Source organism: Oncorhynchus masou, chromosome 24 (assembly GCF_036934945.1).
Source record: "Oncorhynchus masou masou isolate Uvic2021 chromosome 24, UVic_Omas_1.1, whole genome shotgun sequence".
NCBI classification, from domain to species: domain Eukaryota; kingdom Metazoa; phylum Chordata; class Actinopteri; order Salmoniformes; family Salmonidae; genus Oncorhynchus; species Oncorhynchus masou.
Genome location: NC_088235.1, coordinates 73,247,704 through 73,264,926, shown reverse-complemented (window position 1 = coordinate 73,264,926; position 17,223 = coordinate 73,247,704). Strand labels below are relative to the sequence as shown.

Here is a 17,223-nt window from a genome sequence, read left to right as displayed (position 1 = left end):
GCTCTCAACCCGCTCCACCACAACCCACGTGAATGGGGGCATGCACAGCCCTCCTTTTACTGTAGTCCACGATCAGCTCCTTTGTTTTACTCATGTTGAAGGAGAGGTTGTTGTCCTTGCACCATACTGGCAGGTCTCGGACCTTCTCCTTCATTGTTGTTGGTGATCAAGCCTACCGCCGTCGTGTCGTTGGCAAACTTAATGATGGGGTTTAAGTTGTGCGTGGCCACGCAGTCGTGGGTGAACAGGGAGTACAAGAGGGGACTAAGCACACACAAACTATAGGATCCAGTTGCAGGAGGAGGTGTTTAGTCCCAGGGTCCTTAGCTTAGTGATGAGCTTGGAGGGCACTATGGTGTTGAACGCTGAGCTGTAGTCAATGAACAGTATTCTCATGTAGGTGTTCCTTTTGTCCAGGTGGGCTAGGGTAGTGTTGAGTGAAATAGAGATTCCGTCATCTGTGGGTATGTTGGGGCGGTAGGTGAATTGGAGTGGGACCTGGGATTCTGGTATTATGGTGTTGATATGAACCATGACCAGCCTTTCAAAGCATTTCATGGCTACAGACGTGAGTGCTACGGGGCGGTAGTTATTTAGGCAAATTTAGGCATACCTTCGTGGCACAAGTCGATGGCACAGGGCTTCGGACCAGAAGGTTCGCGCTACACTCCCTGCCTGTTTCATTACAATATTATATACAGTGCCTTAAAGTATTCACACCCCTTGGCCTTTTCTACATTTTGTTAAAGTTAAAGATTAAAGTTGATTTAATTGTAATTTTTTGTTTATTAAATAAGTATTCAACCCCCTGAGTGAATACATGTTAGAATCACCTGTGGCAGCGATTACAGCTGTGAGTCTTTCTGGGTAAGTCTTTAAAGCCTTGTTCAAACTGCAGGCTTTTCTGCTAAAATCAGAAAAGCACCTATTGGTAGATGGGTAAAAAAACATCCAGGTGTGCAAAGCTCTTAGAGACTTAACCAGAAAGACTGTAATCAGTGCCTAAGGTCCTTATACAAAGTATTGACTTAGGGGTGTGAATACTTACGTAAATGAGATTTCCGTATTTCATTTCCAATACATTTGCAAAAATGTCTAAAAACATGTTTTCACTTATGGGGTATTGTGTGCAGATAGGTGTGTGAGAAATTATTTACTCCATTTTGAATTCAGGTTGTAACAGGACAAAATGTAGAATTCAAGAGGTATGAATATTTTCTGAAAGCACTATAGATATATTACATACATTGTGGGATCTCTATTAGTCAAATAAATCATCCTCAACCACAAAACAAATATAACCACAAAACAAATATATATATATATATATATATATATATATATATACACACATAGTGTGTTTAAGTTTTATTTACAGATATACTGTAGTGCATGCTTTAATGGAGATTATAGACTACAGCATCAACAGAAATAACATCGATAGTACACAGTGTTTGAGAGACTGATATGAGTCAAAAAGAAGTGTTCTGTGTGGGAGCTGACAGCTGGCCCTCCATCCCTCACTCTCTCCCCTGCAGCTCCAGAGATCCTCCGAGGCAATGCCTATGGTCCTGAAGTGGACATGTGGTCAGTGGGAGTCATCCTGTACATCTTGTGAGTTAAAAAAACATTAAAAAAATCTGTCCCAAGATCTGCATGTACTCAGAGTGGGTAGCTGGCAATTTGAAGTCCTCCCATTACAGTATCGCAGCTTATCTTGCCCTTTCCTCGTGTCATGGATTTCCGATGTAGTACACCGTTGCAAGTCTATTAGAGCGGGGTCTTGTGTCTTTTAAAACGCATGTCTTTAAAACAAGTAGTGAATGTGTCAAAACAAATAATCAGAGGGAAATGTTGCCTTTCCCCTCAGGCTGTGTGGGTTTGAACCCTTCTTCGATCCGAGGGGAGACCAGTATATGTACAGCCGGATCCTCAACTGCGACTATGAGTTTGTCTCCCCCTGGTGGGATGAGGTCTCCCTCAACGCTAAGGACTTGGTGAGTTTCGATGCGAAGCATTGCACTCCAGAGGCTTTTATTATGAATAACAGTGTGCTGTTTCTGCTTTCTTTTTTTCTTTGTGAATGATTGAATTATGTAAATACTGTAAATGTACAACGTCTGTTCTTTTTATTTGATTGCAGGCCCTTAATACATGTTTTACACAACTGGTTTGACAAATACATTTTCCTAAATTTAACAAACCAATATATTGTATGTTACCCTTTATTTTAGGAGAATGCAATTTGTCTCGGGCTTCATCAGGGCCAGAGGAAAACCCCATATGACAGAAAATGCATTACTGCTGAGCATATGTTGCGTTACACCCATTCTCAGGGGAAGGCAACTAGATTCAGCCGAGGGACAATTTTGGTCAGAGCGGATGGTTGGGGGCCGAAACATAATTATAATAATTTGTACAGTGCAAATTGACAACAACTAAGCCTCAAAAAATATTTTATTTAAATAATTTCTCACCAAAACAACGTCCCGCGGGTCGTGTGTTTGCTGACCCCTGCACTATATTCTGTTTAATATTTCACAACTATTTCACTTCGATGAATAAAAGAAATCATAAACTCCCAATTAAAAATAATCTCCCCTGTTTCTCTGTAAAAAAAAAAAAAAAAAAAAAAAAAAACTTGCTCAGGGCCAGATTCAAGCAAATCTGGTTATACTATATTAGCATGGTTATGCATATTAATTTTTTGGTTTTGAATTATGTTTAATAACAACCTGTCCCATTGCCTGTCCCCCTTAGGTCAGTAAGCTGATAGTGCAGGACCATCACAAGAGGCTGACGGTGAAGGAGGCTCTGGAGCACCCCTGGGTACTGGGCAAGGCTGCCCGCTTCTCCCACATGGACACCACTCAAAGGAAGCTACAGGAGTTCAACGCCCGGCGCAAACTCAAGGTGAGCAATGGGATTCATTTTGGGTCCCAAATAGAATCAATGCAATGTAGAATCAAGTAAACGCGCATCATTTTTTAAAATGGAAGCAAAATCACTGCTAGAATCATCATTGACAAACCTATGCTAAAAAAATTACAACGCATCAATTAGCTTAAAAGCTAATGTAGATCCTGTTCCAGCTGTTCCATTAATTTGAAGGGAAAAAGAAAAAAGTAATTTACCATGTCAGACGACAATGGGCAACAACAAACATCGCAGTTTGAATGGTTGGATGTTGCTCTGATTGTCTCTGGAAATGTAATCTTGTGGCTCTACCACCGTCTTGATTGGGATCTATGCCTCAAGGAATTGTCTTCTCTGTTGCCAATACATTGCAATAAGATAGCTCGTGGCAGGCTTGGTGACTGACAGTGGTGTGCCATGTTTCTCTGATTGCAGGCTATCATGAAGGCCGTGGTGGCCACCAGCCGCATGCATGAGGGCTCCCGGCGGCGCACGGACAGCTGCGATATTCCCGGATCCGACAAGACCACCTCCAGGCAGGGCAGCATGCAGCAGGACCCTCCCCCGGATCAGGACCCCCAGAAGGGCCAGGCCAACCAGGGCACAGACACCACCCTGACCCAGGATGAGGAGGACCAGTGCCCTCCGCCCCTGCCGCCACGCAATCCCAGACCCATCCCTCCTCTACTGTCTGGGGCTTCCTCCCCCACCTGTCTGCCCACCAGGCCCCCACTAAGGGGAATTGATGGACAGAGACAGATGTCGGTCATCCCCAAGACGGCGGTGGTACGGCCCAGGGTACCCAAGAAGAGCTGCTCCTCGATGGATTCCGCCTCCACCAAGCGGGAGACCTCCTCCCCAGTCCAGACCAGTCCCCCAAGCCCCAAGAGCCTTGGCAATGGATTCACCATGGGGGTGGAGTCTGGCAGTAAAACGACCCAGTGTTAGTGAGTGGCAGGTACCAAAGAGAAAGAGGGTGGCGACACTCACTTAGGAGCTCCGACCGTTGTTCTGAGATGGCTGATGGCCGTTGTTGCTGTAGTGTGAGATGGTAGATGACAACACGGAGGAGGAAGGATGGAGGTACGGATGTCTTTGTTCAGATCTCGCCTCATATCCGTTTTGATCCGAGACAAAAGACTAGTGCTATACATAACTTGATATTTATTTTTTCCCTTGCTGTGCGCAACGAGTTTGGAGACTCGTAACGAATGTGCAAATGAGCTTTTGACTTTGGTTTTAACTGTTGCCGACTTGCTGTAAACTTCTCTACTTTAAGGCCTCTCTGAACGGGACTTATTGTTCTTCAAATGCCACTTGAAAAGACAACTTGATTTCATACTTTGTATACTCTACACCTTTCTACTATTCAATGTTGGAATCTATTGACTTCATATGCAAATACGTGGATATATATATATATATACTGTACATAACCCTCTCCTTCTTGCATAGCATTCAGGTAGTAAAGATATTGTATTTGTGAGCTTATGAATATAGTTCCTGTGTATTTTGCATTAATTGTAATGATCCAATGTTTGCACTGTATATTATCAGATTAATCTATATAGATCGCAAAAAAGCATTCACACTGCTAGTCGTTTACTATCTAAGTCAAATTGCACTTTTATTCCTTTGGAAATGTATATATGGCTGAACAGTGAGGCTTAATTTGAGGCTGAAACCAATTTTCTCATTCAGTTGTTTACCCAAAAAGGGTTTGTAAAACCTCATTGTGTGGTAGTTAACTGATGAAGGAACATACATGGTAATCATCTCAACAACCTCACTGGAGCTACCAGTCTCTCTACCTCCTTTTTTTGTACAGGGGCTTCCAACCCAGTAGAAGCAAAATCTGTAAAGAAATGATTGGATGAGTTGAGGTACTGTATCAGGCGAAGCAGTCTCTTTCTGCAACATTTGAATGATATTGTCAGTGCCAGGTAAAAACCTGCGAGGTGAATGTTTTCTCGATGGAACTCAAATAACTGATCAAATGGAAGTGTCATTAAAATAGTCCATTTCTAATTTAAGGGCCAACTTTCACCTGCTAACATGTATTCTCACTCGCTTTCATTGCCAAATTGAATTATATTGCTGACATGTTAACACATGTATAAACCATACATTTACACCTATGAAATTATGTATAAAGTATGGATATTTTACTGATAATTATTGCTTACAAATGCTTTATTTGGGGATTGGTGGGGATGTAGTTAACAGTTGTGTTTGTTTTGTAGTTTCTCAGTTTCCTATTTTTCAATTCTAAAAATAAATGTACCCTACCTTTTAATATTTTTGGGGAAGATGACATATTTAGGAAAACATGAGATGATTTAACATCAGTCAGAGGGGGAGTGTAGTGAAGGTGTACACTTCTATACCTTTTGTATGTTTCATCATATCAAAATAATCAAAATTAATTGGATTTGATTACTGTATTCTACAGAAATATATTTTAAAGATGGTAGTTGCTGTGTGCTGATATAAAAGGAATAAAACATTGATTTTCAAGTCCAATATTGCCTTGGGAGGGTTACATCAGTTTTATAACAAGCTGCCGATATGAGAAACTCCTCCACACGTTTGATTTGATTAAAGAGGCAATCTGCCGTTGGCTCATAGATTTTTGGACTTAAACATGAATGATATACACTGAGTGTACAAAACATTAAGAATACCTTCCTAATATTGAGTTGCAGCCCATTCTTCATACAGACGGATAACCCAGCAGCGTTGCAGTTCTTGACACAAATCCTACTGTACTACCATACCCCATTCAACGGCATCTTCTGTATGGCCCATTCACCCTTCGAATGGCTCACATACACAATCCATGTCTCAATTGTCTCAAGGCTTAACCTGTCTCCTCCCATTCATCTACACTGATTGAAGTGGATTTAACAAGTGACATCAATAAGGGACCATAGACTGACCAGGTGAAAGCTATGTCATGGAAAGAGCAGGTGTTCGTAATGTTTTGTACACTCGGTGTAGACACATTGATTCGTGAAGAATATATAGAAACATCTCATGAGCTTAGTTCAACAGTCGTACCCAATCAAAGCCCAAAATATGCACATTTTACTCCATTCTTTGTGAACAATGTAATAAAACAAAAAACTATTTCCTCAAAATATGGTTAAAACTACCTCAGCTGTTTAGCAAAACAGTGGCAGGGTCTCCGCTTTGTTATTTTGTTTGAACTGGAGATAAAAGAAAATCCATGAAACGAAACAATGAAAGAATAATCAAAATTGGTGGACAGAGAACGGAATTTTATTGATGTACGTCAGACGATTACAGTACAGAAAATACCATTAGAGTTCGAGCATGTCACTGATTCACGTGGGAATGACGAGGAACATGGAGGGACAACTCCAACATGTTGGAAACTAAAGCAGAACAACGGTTGAAGTATAGTTTACTGTACAATATTGTGAATCTGAAGTTATTTTTTTTGCATCGTTGTAGTTGGATTATAATTTGCCCACTGTCTTCTCAACAACAGGAAAAATAGGAATTATAACAAAAGAAAGTAGATTTGTTCTCTGAATAACAAAATTAAACATTTAAAATAGTGTTTACGATATTAATGTTAGTGCACATAACATACAGAGGCCGGGACCTCGTTAAACTTAATATGACACTGGCGAAAGCGCCTTGAAATCCGTCACGTAACACATCGCAAAACATGAGAGTGTCCTAAATGACTTAACTGGCTTCCTTATGTCTTTACCTTTCCATTGTAACCACTAATAGGCGAAACACCTGGACACCATCATATTACATTCAATCAACCGTCAAGGTTTTTCAGATCCGTGTCCACGAAGGAATGGAGGTGAGGAGAGGAAGTGGGTTAAGACAAATGGGACGTGACCCGGATCCCTCTGTAGTAGCATCCTGCTCTTAAAATGTCGGGCAGGTATGTCATCATGGCACAGGTGACGATCCTTTCAGATTATAATATATTGAGACGGATTTCTTCCGATTCTTTCGTTTACTTGGATCTGGGCTTAAGAAAAAAGAAAAAGTCACTGCTTTGTCGAAAAAAAAGGAAGCAAACCATTTCAACCGGAACTAGTCGGTGCTGGACACACATACAAGTGTGTGAATTCATACAGGTATACACAGAACAGTGATATGAGACAGCAAAAAACGGCCATTTATATGGCTCTAGAAACTGAGTGTAATGACCGGGCATTGCTATTGAGAAAGTCTTTCCAACATATGCTAACCCACATGGGCATTGCTATTGAGAAAGTCTTTCCAACATATGCTAACCCACATGGGCATTGCTATTGAGAAAGTCTTTCCAACATATGCTAACCCACATGGGCATTGCTATTGAGAAAGTCTTTCCAACATATGCTAACCCACATGGGCATTGCTATTGAGAAAGTCTTTCCAACATATGCTAACCCACATGGGCATTGCTATTGAGAAAGTCTTTCCAACATATGCTAACCCACATGGGCATTGCTATTGAGAAAGTCTTTCCAACATATGCTAACCCACATGGGCATTGCTATTGAGAAAGTCTTTCCAACATATGCTAACCCACATGGGGATTGCTATTGAGAAAGTCTTTCCAACATATGCTAACCCACATGGGCATTGCTATTGAGAAAGTCTTTCCAACATATGCTAACCCACATGGGGATTGCTATTGAGAAAGTCTTTCCAACATATGCTAACCCACATGGGCATTGCTATTGAGAAAGTCTTTCCAACATATGCTAACCCACATGGGCATTGCTATTGAGAGAGTTTCCAACATATTAGTTGACCACATGGGCACCTTGGCTTGGATAGACGTTTTGGAATGTTGTTCACCTCATCATAAAAAATGATCATCAGAGGTGTGAAATACTATTGTGCGATTTAATTGGATCGTCATGACGTTTCATATGCAATAGGAAACCGTGTCTGTAGTACATTATACTGCCCCAATTCACAGGACAGGGTTAGGTGAGTGTCCGGCTTTGTAAAGTAGCTGTTCGGTCCAGTTAAAGCAGCAAGGTAGAGTCAGATTACTGCTGCCAAAAGAAGAGATGGGACGGGTCATTCCTAAACCGTACTGGAGCCATCACATTAGTTAGGTTACCGCCGGTCTTTCGGATAAAACTCTTTGGCCCGAGAGTTTCCTTAAGCGAGGATGGAGACCTCGTTCTTGCCGGGATCTCTCCATTTCCAAACTGCATGGACAACAGACGTTAGTCACGCAGTTTACCTATGATTTGACTTCTGGGTGAACAGAGATGCACCTGACTCAGACCTTTACACACTGTGCTTAGTTATGTCAATATCTACAAAGACGACATTCAAATTCGAAACAGTAAAAAAAAAAAAAAAAAATTAATGTACAGAGCACTTCTTCCTTTTTTGTTTTAGAACTGTACAAGATTAAAAATGACCAATAATTAGTTATACATATTTATAGGACAACATAGTTTATGTAATATTACTATAAAGAACAAACAATATTTTGTTTTTAGATTCTGAATGCAGAATGCAGTGTCCCCTTTTGGAATGCTGTAAAGATATGTTATGCAGAAGATGCTTGTATAAGTAGTTTCCTTTGTTTAAGCAGCGAATATATATTCCTAAAATGAAGACGGTAAACTACTGCCGGTAACTGCTGCGCAATCCTTGTAAGTCGAGGTCAAGGCTGCCAAAGCATTTAGGTTTGTTAAAGTTCTCAGCATATCAGTCAGCCACATATCCTGCTGATAAGCTATACTCAGCAGTAGCGATACATAACCACTAGGTGGCGTTGTTGTAGTGAATGTCCACTATGGCGCTGCTAAGGACCTACAGAGTTCCTATAGCACTCTGCAATCCTCTCACTTCAAAGACCCCATTTTGCTGAAGAGGATTCTGAGCCCCGGCCTACAGTGTAAATGACAACCCACTAGATTTATCAGTCATTCTCCATCTTGGTTTCACACACCACGAAGGATGACAAGTGACACAGTCAAGTCTCATCAAAGCTGAATTGAAGAAGTGACTGAGGGTGGCTGGGCCAGTGGAGTGGCTTGAGAGAGAGGAAGATGTGTAACGGACGAACTTTGTTCTGTGGCAATCCCTCCCCCTCCCCGGAAACGAAATACTGCATTGTCTCAGGTGTTATTCAGCTAGTGTTCATAAGTTCTCCTGTGCACACTGTAGTAGACACACACACCCCCCCCACCCCCCCCCCAGACAGGTTGGTCTCTGTAGGGGCTTACAGGGGCCCCTCTTTGGGGGAGGAGGGGGGCTGGGACTGGGAGGCGCTGCCCCCGGAGCTTTTCAGGGAGCCCAGGGTCTTGCTGAACCAGGAGTTTTTGGCCGCTTGGATCTCGTTCATCAGGATGCCCCTTTGGTGCTCCAACTCCTGAGGATGGACAGAAGAAAGGAATAAAACGGTCAGCATATTACTCATGAATAGTCATCACAGCAAGCCTGAATATTAGTCATCACAGAAAGCATGAGTCAGCCACCATAATACATCATGAATAGTCAAAAGGGATAGAAAATAGGGCACGCATATCCAATGGCTTTGGACCAACTGTCAGAAGGCGTGTATATATACTACTTTATTGTACTACAGAGTCGTTCCACCTCAAAAAAGCACAAGAAAGAGGACTTCGACACCCAGATTGTCCTGAACTCGTTTCTCTAGTTAGAAACAGGTGAGATAATCATTCCTGAAACGTTATTCCGTTGAAATATAATCTGATCTCTGTCAGTCAGAGAAGATTATATGAATCCTAAAATAAATAAAAAATTCCAATTTGGGTGCAATCAAATTAGCTTAATTTCTCAGAGATCAAATTATTTCGCAACACAATAACACTTCGGGAATGCTTATCGCATCGTTTTTTCTAACTACAGAAACAATTTCAGAACAATCTGAGAAGTGGTGGGTGTCATGACTTGCTGGAAGGACATGGAATGACCCTGCATTGAGTGAGATACCGCAGTGCTGCTGCCTGCATAGAATCTGACCTGCATCTTGCACTTGGCCTCCACTAGTTGTAGTTTGGTCTGGGCCAGCTCTAGCTCCAGTTCTCTGAGCTGGGACTTCAGGGAGTCCTTCTCCTCATCCAGGTCACTGTCCCTGTTGTCTCTGCTGGGAGGGGGTATCTGCAGAGGACCTTCTTTACTGAACACCTCCCTGCAGCGCTCACACGCCATCACCTTACTCTGTAGGGAGAGAGGAGCACGTACCGGAAGCAACACGTACAGTTATGCATTGTTGTCATAATGCCTACCGCTGTTTGTCATATCACACTCATTTCTTTTTATTTCAACTGTATTTATTTATTTCCCCACACCCAGGAAGCCCATTGTTAAGGTCAGAGACATGACCAAGGCAGCAGCTCAATAAAAACATCGATCACAAAAGCACAGCACACCAAAAACACAGATAACGGCATAGCTTCAGGTTTTAATGTCACACGCACAAGTACAGTGAAATGCCTTCCTTGACAGCACTAACCCCAACAACGCAGTCATCAATAACAATGTAATTCTAAAAAAAATAACAAGGTACAACAAAAACACAGGAGATATACAACTAAAATATTAGAAATAATATGGTGTCACATAACACATACTGTGTGCATCACTGCCCTGCATCATTACTACCTTGATGATGTCCAGCTCCTCCTTGGTGGCAGTGTGCTGCTTCTCCAGCCGGGTGCTGAGCTGAGAACAGATCTGGGGACACACACAGGAGGACAACCTTTACTGCAGGGTTATTCAACTCTTACCCTACAAGGTCTGGAGCCTGCTGCTTTTCTGTACTACCTGATAATGAACAGTCCTTGATTAGACGGGAACACTTTTTTTTTAACTGTGGAACTAACTGGCTTTGAGGTCCAGAGTTGACTTTGAGGGCTTTACTTGTTGTTTACAAAGCATTTACAAATTCACTGGACACCTTCATTGACCTTTGAGATACACCGGAACACATTTTATCTCAATTAAGATTGAATGGGACTTTTGGGACACTGTAGTATTAGGATTCATTGTATTGTATCTGGGTCGAAGAAAAGCGAAGGTGACGCGGTTAGAATGACGGCTACACGCCTCGCTCGCCTCTCCGGCGTGACTCCGGATCCTACCTGTTTGTATTCAGTGATGATGACCGTGGTCTTCTTGATCTCCGACTCCGCTTTCTCCAGCTCTCTCCTGAACACCTCTTTGATCTGGACAGACAGGGCAAGAAGACACTTTGCTACTTTACGTTCTGCAGACACCGGACACTGACATTTGGAGACAATGTGACATAAACCAAGACAAACGAGAGTAACCTTTGCGTGAAGTGCCTCTTATCGTTTTATACCTCAGGAAAATGGTAACGACGGTATCATAACTGATTTAATGTCATTGTGAAAGAGCATGTCGATTTATAGCTGTAGAAAAAGAAAGAAATTTAACCGTAACATTGATCATCCTTATCACCACAATTAAGACCTGGGAGAAGGAAAAAGGCCTGCAGGTTTCACAGGAAGCCTCCACAGCCCTCCAGCAGTGGTCACCGAGCAATGGCGCTGGGGAGCTGCAGGGTTTTTAAACACACCAAATACAGCCAAATGGTTGTCCTGATGAGCAGCGCTGAAGCTGGAACAACAGTCTGTACACTTGGTGGCTTATCGAGGGTTGCAAAATTTCAGGGAACCATAACAATTTAATTGTATTCAATTTTCGATCTTCGTTTAGCCTGGTTGCCGGATCTGTTTAAGGCTACAGCCAAAGTTACTTTCCCCATTGTCATCATGAAAATATGACCATGCTGTTGTGATACCGCTGGCTTAAACAGAGACAGATCTGGCAACCCATGTGCTATATTACCTGTGCGGTTTCCTCCGCCTGCCTCCTCTTCTCCTCCTCAGTCTCCACCAGGCGCTGTTTGGTGCATAGCAGCTCCTTGTTCAGCACGTCTGCCTTGTCCTCCACCTGGTCCAGGTCGGTCCGCAGGGCGATCTTACTGGTGACCAGCTCGTGGGCCAGGTCATCGTTCTCCTGCTCCAGACGCATGCTGGCCTCCTGTAGACGACGGTTCTCTCTCTGTGGGCAACACACACACACACAGACACACACACACACACACACACACAATAAGACTATGCACAGTATGTGGAGAAACACTTACACAACCTGTTCTTTCTGCAAACGTAGCGACAATTAATTTGCTACACACACAGCAAGCAAGCACACACACACACACACACAGTACACAGCTAACGTTATAACCTTCATTTGAACTTCCTGCCTCTTATTGTACAGTAACAGCCACATTCGTTGTACTGTTTGACTAGGTTTAGTGCCATTTCCCCCCGACGCTTCAGTCTTTGAACGAAGGCTTGTTCAACGGTCCTTCTAATAGAACTGAGAAGGACCAATTAACATCGATATACCATAACCAAGCAAACCGTATAACCAGTTATCCGATGCAACAAACTGGCATACATTCAACGCCATTTCAAATATAACAGGCAGGCTCACACGCAGGCAGGCAGGCAGGCAGGCACAGAAAGTAATTGTTGCCCATAAAAAAAGGATCTTATGACCAGGACCATCATGTTTGATTGTCAGCCTCTAAGTGGTCTCACATGACAATGATGGAGATGTTTCTGTTGTCATGGAGACCAAGCTGAGTCACCTGACCCAACCCCATCCTGTTCACGCCCTTCACGATTTGATGCATCTTGGCTGAAACAAGAACGCTGCACCGTTTGCGCACAGGAAGCCCGACAACAGGCAGTAAGCAGACAGGAGACTGAGCTAAGCTGCATAAACTCAGACTTGGGAGTCTGCTTACCTTTCTCCTCTTACTGTGGTCTATCCAGAGTCACAACAATGATGATGCTGGGAACAAATACTACAGCAACACAGACACACACACTCACACTCACGGGTCAGTTCTTTCTCGCTCTCTCACACTCACAGGTCAGTTAGTTCATTCCACACCATCTTGCAAAACACCCCTCCCCCACTGGTCTCTGTCTCCTCCTCCTCACTTCCCTCCACCACACCCTTCCCCGTATCCGGTCCCTGTGTTTGACAGAGGCTGATGTGTTTAGGGGTGGGAGAAGGGGACGAGAGACACATAGGAAACGTTATGAGACCTCCACTATGTTTTAATACTGAAGTGAACAGTTGGGGCCTGTCCACATACTTTTCAAATGCATTCCTTACTTATGCTTTCTTTGAGGTCATCTCTGATCTGACATGGTTGAATTGGTTGTCTTCAGGGAGGGAAGGAAAGGATACATTTTCAAACGGATCAGTGGCCTCATTTCATCTAACACAGCGGCAGGCTTAAAACGGATCCTAATTGCTTTCATTACATGTCTTTCGTTATGAGGAACGAGGATGCTCAAAGTCATGTGACTCAGGCTCTCTGGAAAGACGGCTTAGAATCTCATCCAACATGTTTTCTTTACAAAATAAACTTTATTGTATTTTGTGTCTGGTCAGAACAAATAAAAACTCTGTGCTTTCGGGCATCACATTCAGAATAGCATGAACGTAAACACAACGTGAGTCTTGCAGTAGGTACAACACAATTCAACTGTAAGGTATTGTTAAAAAAAATACTATATAAAAACTTCAGAAAAATAAAAAGCACTTAGGAACATGGTCCCAAACAACAATGAACTTTAAAACGTTTCAAACGTTTGTCAGTAATAATTGTAATGGCGGCGTAACTTTCTGCATTTGTTCTACACAAACCCCTTGCCCAAATGCCCTGCTGTCCTTTCGTACGGGTGAACGTTGCAGAGTTGGTAAAAAAATATGAATAAGGGGCTGAAGGAGAGGTGAAATGGAATCTAGCCTACATGACAGAGACATGACAACTACAGGGCAAGCCCATCGGTTCACACACTCAAAATATATGAACAGGTCTCTCTTTCAAAATAGATTCTTATGTCAATTAGACAAATCTGTATAAATAAAGGTTGAATAAATACATTTTTAAATGGTGAAGAATAACACTCAAAAAGCACACATGAAGTACTAAAAACGTGAAATAATATTCAAAGCTTTACCGAAAATGAAAACAAAAAAAGCACAAACAAAACAGAACAGATATGCCTATAATTGTCATGTATCTGTCACATTCAGCACTAGTGACAAACTTTGTGACGTTGGCCCATTCGAATTGTCCAGGGCAGCAGGCCATTGGGGGTTTTGCACAGCACATGTACAAAACATTAGCCCGGTCAAAAATGATCCAAGCCCGGTTGTAACAGCCACGGCCTAATTATAACTTCAATGTCCGTTTTTTTTCTCTCTCACATGAACAGTAATACTAAAATCAATCCCACATGGACACAACTCTACAGGTTGTCCTGACAAACAATGAGACGTCAGTTTCACACATCACAGTCAATTTCACTTTACAACTAGACGAGGTTCGCAGGCGATTCGGTTTCGTTACTCAGAATCGGCCTTATGAACAGAGGAAAGCCCTGAGACATATATTTTCTTTCCCTCATCTTTGACCAGCAAAAGTCTATGGCCTCCACTCATAACAAAAGTCTCTCTCCACTGAGTCTGGGTACACCTCGCGTAGTCTGCCACGATCAGCGCAGTGTTCTACACAGACCTGAGCCGAGACTGGAGGGAGAGAGGGGGGAGAGAAAGTGGGTGGGACTGGGGTCTACAGGGAAGGATATCAGTGTTTCCCCTAGATGTTGTTTCTTTAGGTAGGATACCAAAGACTTCCCGAAGCGTCATCTATACCTACAAACAAACAAACCGTTTTCTGAGATCCAATTCTTTAGGGAGTATACAGTTACAGTAAGGGGGGTGCCTCTGAAGTAACACTAATAGCTATGGGAAACACCGGGGTAACTGTAGTGGCTGAACAGGGAGGAACTAGAAGTGAGGCCCCTAACCACTCATACAGGGTCAGATATCCGCCTAGCAGGTGACGTCAGAATGGGAGGTAAGAGTAAACTGATCCTGGAGCAGTAGTTAAGATAACGGAGCAGTCTGTTTCTTACCTGGTAGCGGTCGACAGGGTCCTCCTGCTGCAGCTGGCTGTCTCTCAGGGTCTGGTACTCCTTCTCAAACTTCTTCAGCTTCTTGGTGGGCACCTGGAAGGGGTGACGGGAGAGGCGGAGAGGGAAAAGCAGTGTTGGTGGATGGGGTTGTCTTGAACTCAAACGAAGAGTTGAATTGAAGAAACTTTATTGAAGTGTTTAAAGTGTAACGTCTTCGACCACAAGATGGTGACACTAACAAGGCTAAAGAATAAGATGTAGGGCCCGGGTTCTGTTACAATAATAATGAATAATTGTCTCCCTTACCCAAAGTAGGCTAAATCACTGATCTGGAAGTGACGGCATATATAAAGGATTCGTTTGCATTAAATTACTTGCTGCCGTCCAATTCCTTCAAGGAACAAAGGGAGCAAGGGTGTATTTTAAAGGAATTCAAACTGGGTACAGTTCCGTGTCTCCCCGAATAGATACAACGCAGAGCTGTGGTTACAGTGAGCAGGGTGATCTGTTGATCCAGGGACCAACAGAACACCAAACTAGATTGGCTTCATCTGTATTCTTTTTCCCCCTGTTTCAACATGGAACAGAACAGTGGGCCCAGTTGAAACATTCTTCTTTCGAACAAAATCAATGCACCCCTATACGCTGCTTTTTCTAGGGAATTTTATCAACTGTAAGGCGTCTTTAGCCTTGGCACAAAATGGCTGCCGCCTGCGTCTCATTCGTGCGGTTACCCTCTGAGGCATACCTAATGACCCTCCTCCTCCGTGCTGCGCACATTTACTGTGTGTACACCTGTTCATTTGAGGGATACCTAATGACCCTCCTACTCCATGCAGCACTTCAGCCTCTATTTCCCAGCAGAAGCACAAGCAACAAAGGATATGAACAACACAGTAACAGAAGTATCATGAACACATTACTTAAAAAAAAAGACTGCAGTAACTGCCCTCATCCTAATTGCAACACCTGAACACTGTTTTTTTTTTTAAGGTAGGACACATTATACACCTGCACAGTGTATACAAGAGAACATGGCGACACCTTTGGTCTCTGCCAGCCAGGCCCGTGCCTAAGGAAATGGTATTCTTCGGCTGTGTGGAGTGCAGGGACTAGGGTTGCTCAGCCCCTGGCGTTTCCATGGTAGCTGCTGCTAGGATGTGGATTACAGGTCTGGGGAGTAAAGAGTCACAGAGGGGAGGGACTTTGTTCATGGATACGGCCACCAGATGCCCCTAGAGAAGGGGGGGGGGGACAGCTCACCGGCTGAGACTGCCAAAGATAGGAGAAAAGGAAAGGAGAAAAAAAAGAGCGAGGGAGGGAGGGAGAAATGGGAGCTCTCTGGCTGAGAAAGAGAGCAGACAAAAAGGAAGGATGAGCAAAAGAGAAATGGCAAGTACAGTAGCGAGAGAGAGAGAGTGATGAGGGGGGCAAGAGAGAATTTGAGAGACGGATAAAGCGAGAGTAGGGGTTGCACGAGTTTACCACAGTTACTCAGTGACTGGAGTTGTCAAGCAGTTCTCAAGTGCTCTCAGTTACACAATATAGCATTACACCCTATTGCTATCCTATTCCCTAATAAAGACATTGTTATCGCCCTGAGTTTGTTCTGAGCCTGATAGAATGTTAGGCCCAGTGATTCACTCACACACCAGTTATCATATAATATATTATGGCCCATTACCTGACAGACAGGTAAGAAACAAGAAAGGAATCCACAGAAAAATCTAAGCAAGCAAACCGGTTCTATGTTGTATTTGTTAGCTTAAAATGGGTACTGAATGTATGTGGTTGATAAGACAGCACATCAGCATTGTTCAGGTGTGACCCCTTGCAAAGATAAGATAGAGAAGGGAGACATTATCTGAAAACAATATGAATAGGAGAGAGAGCGAGAGAAAGAGATGTAGAGCCAGCTACTGATGAAAGGACAGCGCTTAAATCTAAATAAAAAAAATAAAAAGAATATGCCACACAGAGGCTTGTCCAGATGTTCTACACACGCAAAATGCTTTTTAGATTATCACATTAATATTTAGGTATTTATTTGATTTCTAGAAACATATTACTGTTATTGCTGATGGCGTTCTCACTTCGCTATAGCAACAGTGACTATGAGTAGCCCAACTGTCTCTTGGGGGGAGGTGTGTGTAAAGTTCCTTGCAGAAATTACTTGAAGAGTACTAGCCAAAAAACAAAAAATGATACTAAAAGCTTCAGTTCCCCCCTTACATATTTGCCATGGGATTATTAGATGACATATAGCAACATATGGAACCTTCTCAAAAACAAAAACCCTCTC

The 17,223-nt window shown here is 42.9% G+C and overlaps 2 protein-coding genes across 9 annotated transcripts in view; one reads left to right on the top strand and one right to left on the bottom strand.

Annotated features, from left to right (window-relative positions):
* The window catches only part of LOC135512600 (calcium/calmodulin-dependent protein kinase type IV-like), a 30,791-nt gene extending 25,842 nt beyond the window's left edge, over positions 1 to 4,949 (top strand). The window contains exons 8-11 of the mRNA XM_064934796.1: positions 1,539 to 1,614; positions 1,871 to 1,997; positions 2,761 to 2,913; positions 3,352 to 4,949. Coding sequence (XP_064790868.1) covers positions 1,539 to 1,614; positions 1,871 to 1,997; positions 2,761 to 2,913; positions 3,352 to 3,864 — 869 coding nt within the window. The 3' untranslated portion in view covers positions 3,865 to 4,949. The remainder of the gene's footprint in view (positions 1 to 1,538; positions 1,615 to 1,870; positions 1,998 to 2,760; positions 2,914 to 3,351) is intronic.
* A 1,227-nt stretch (positions 4,950 to 6,176) lies between these two features.
* The window catches only part of rabgap1l (RAB GTPase activating protein 1-like), a 173,854-nt gene continuing 162,807 nt past the window's right edge, over positions 6,177 to 17,223 (bottom strand). For 5 of the 8 annotated variants that reach the window (XM_064934787.1, XM_064934788.1, XM_064934789.1 and 2 more), the window contains 6 exons: positions 14,922 to 15,014; positions 11,761 to 11,976; positions 11,031 to 11,114; positions 10,552 to 10,623; positions 9,910 to 10,107; positions 6,177 to 9,295 (listed from right to left, as the gene is read on the bottom strand). In XM_064934787.1, coding sequence (XP_064790859.1) covers positions 9,146 to 9,295; positions 9,910 to 10,107; positions 10,552 to 10,623; positions 11,031 to 11,114; positions 11,761 to 11,976; positions 14,922 to 15,014 — 813 coding nt within the window. In that variant the 3' untranslated portion in view covers positions 6,177 to 9,145. Of the gene's footprint in view, positions 9,296 to 9,909; positions 10,108 to 10,551; positions 10,624 to 11,030; positions 11,115 to 11,760; positions 14,659 to 14,921; positions 15,015 to 17,223 lie in introns of those variants that run through there. The other 3 variants (XM_064934793.1, XM_064934791.1, XM_064934790.1) reach the window with 3 other exon arrangements.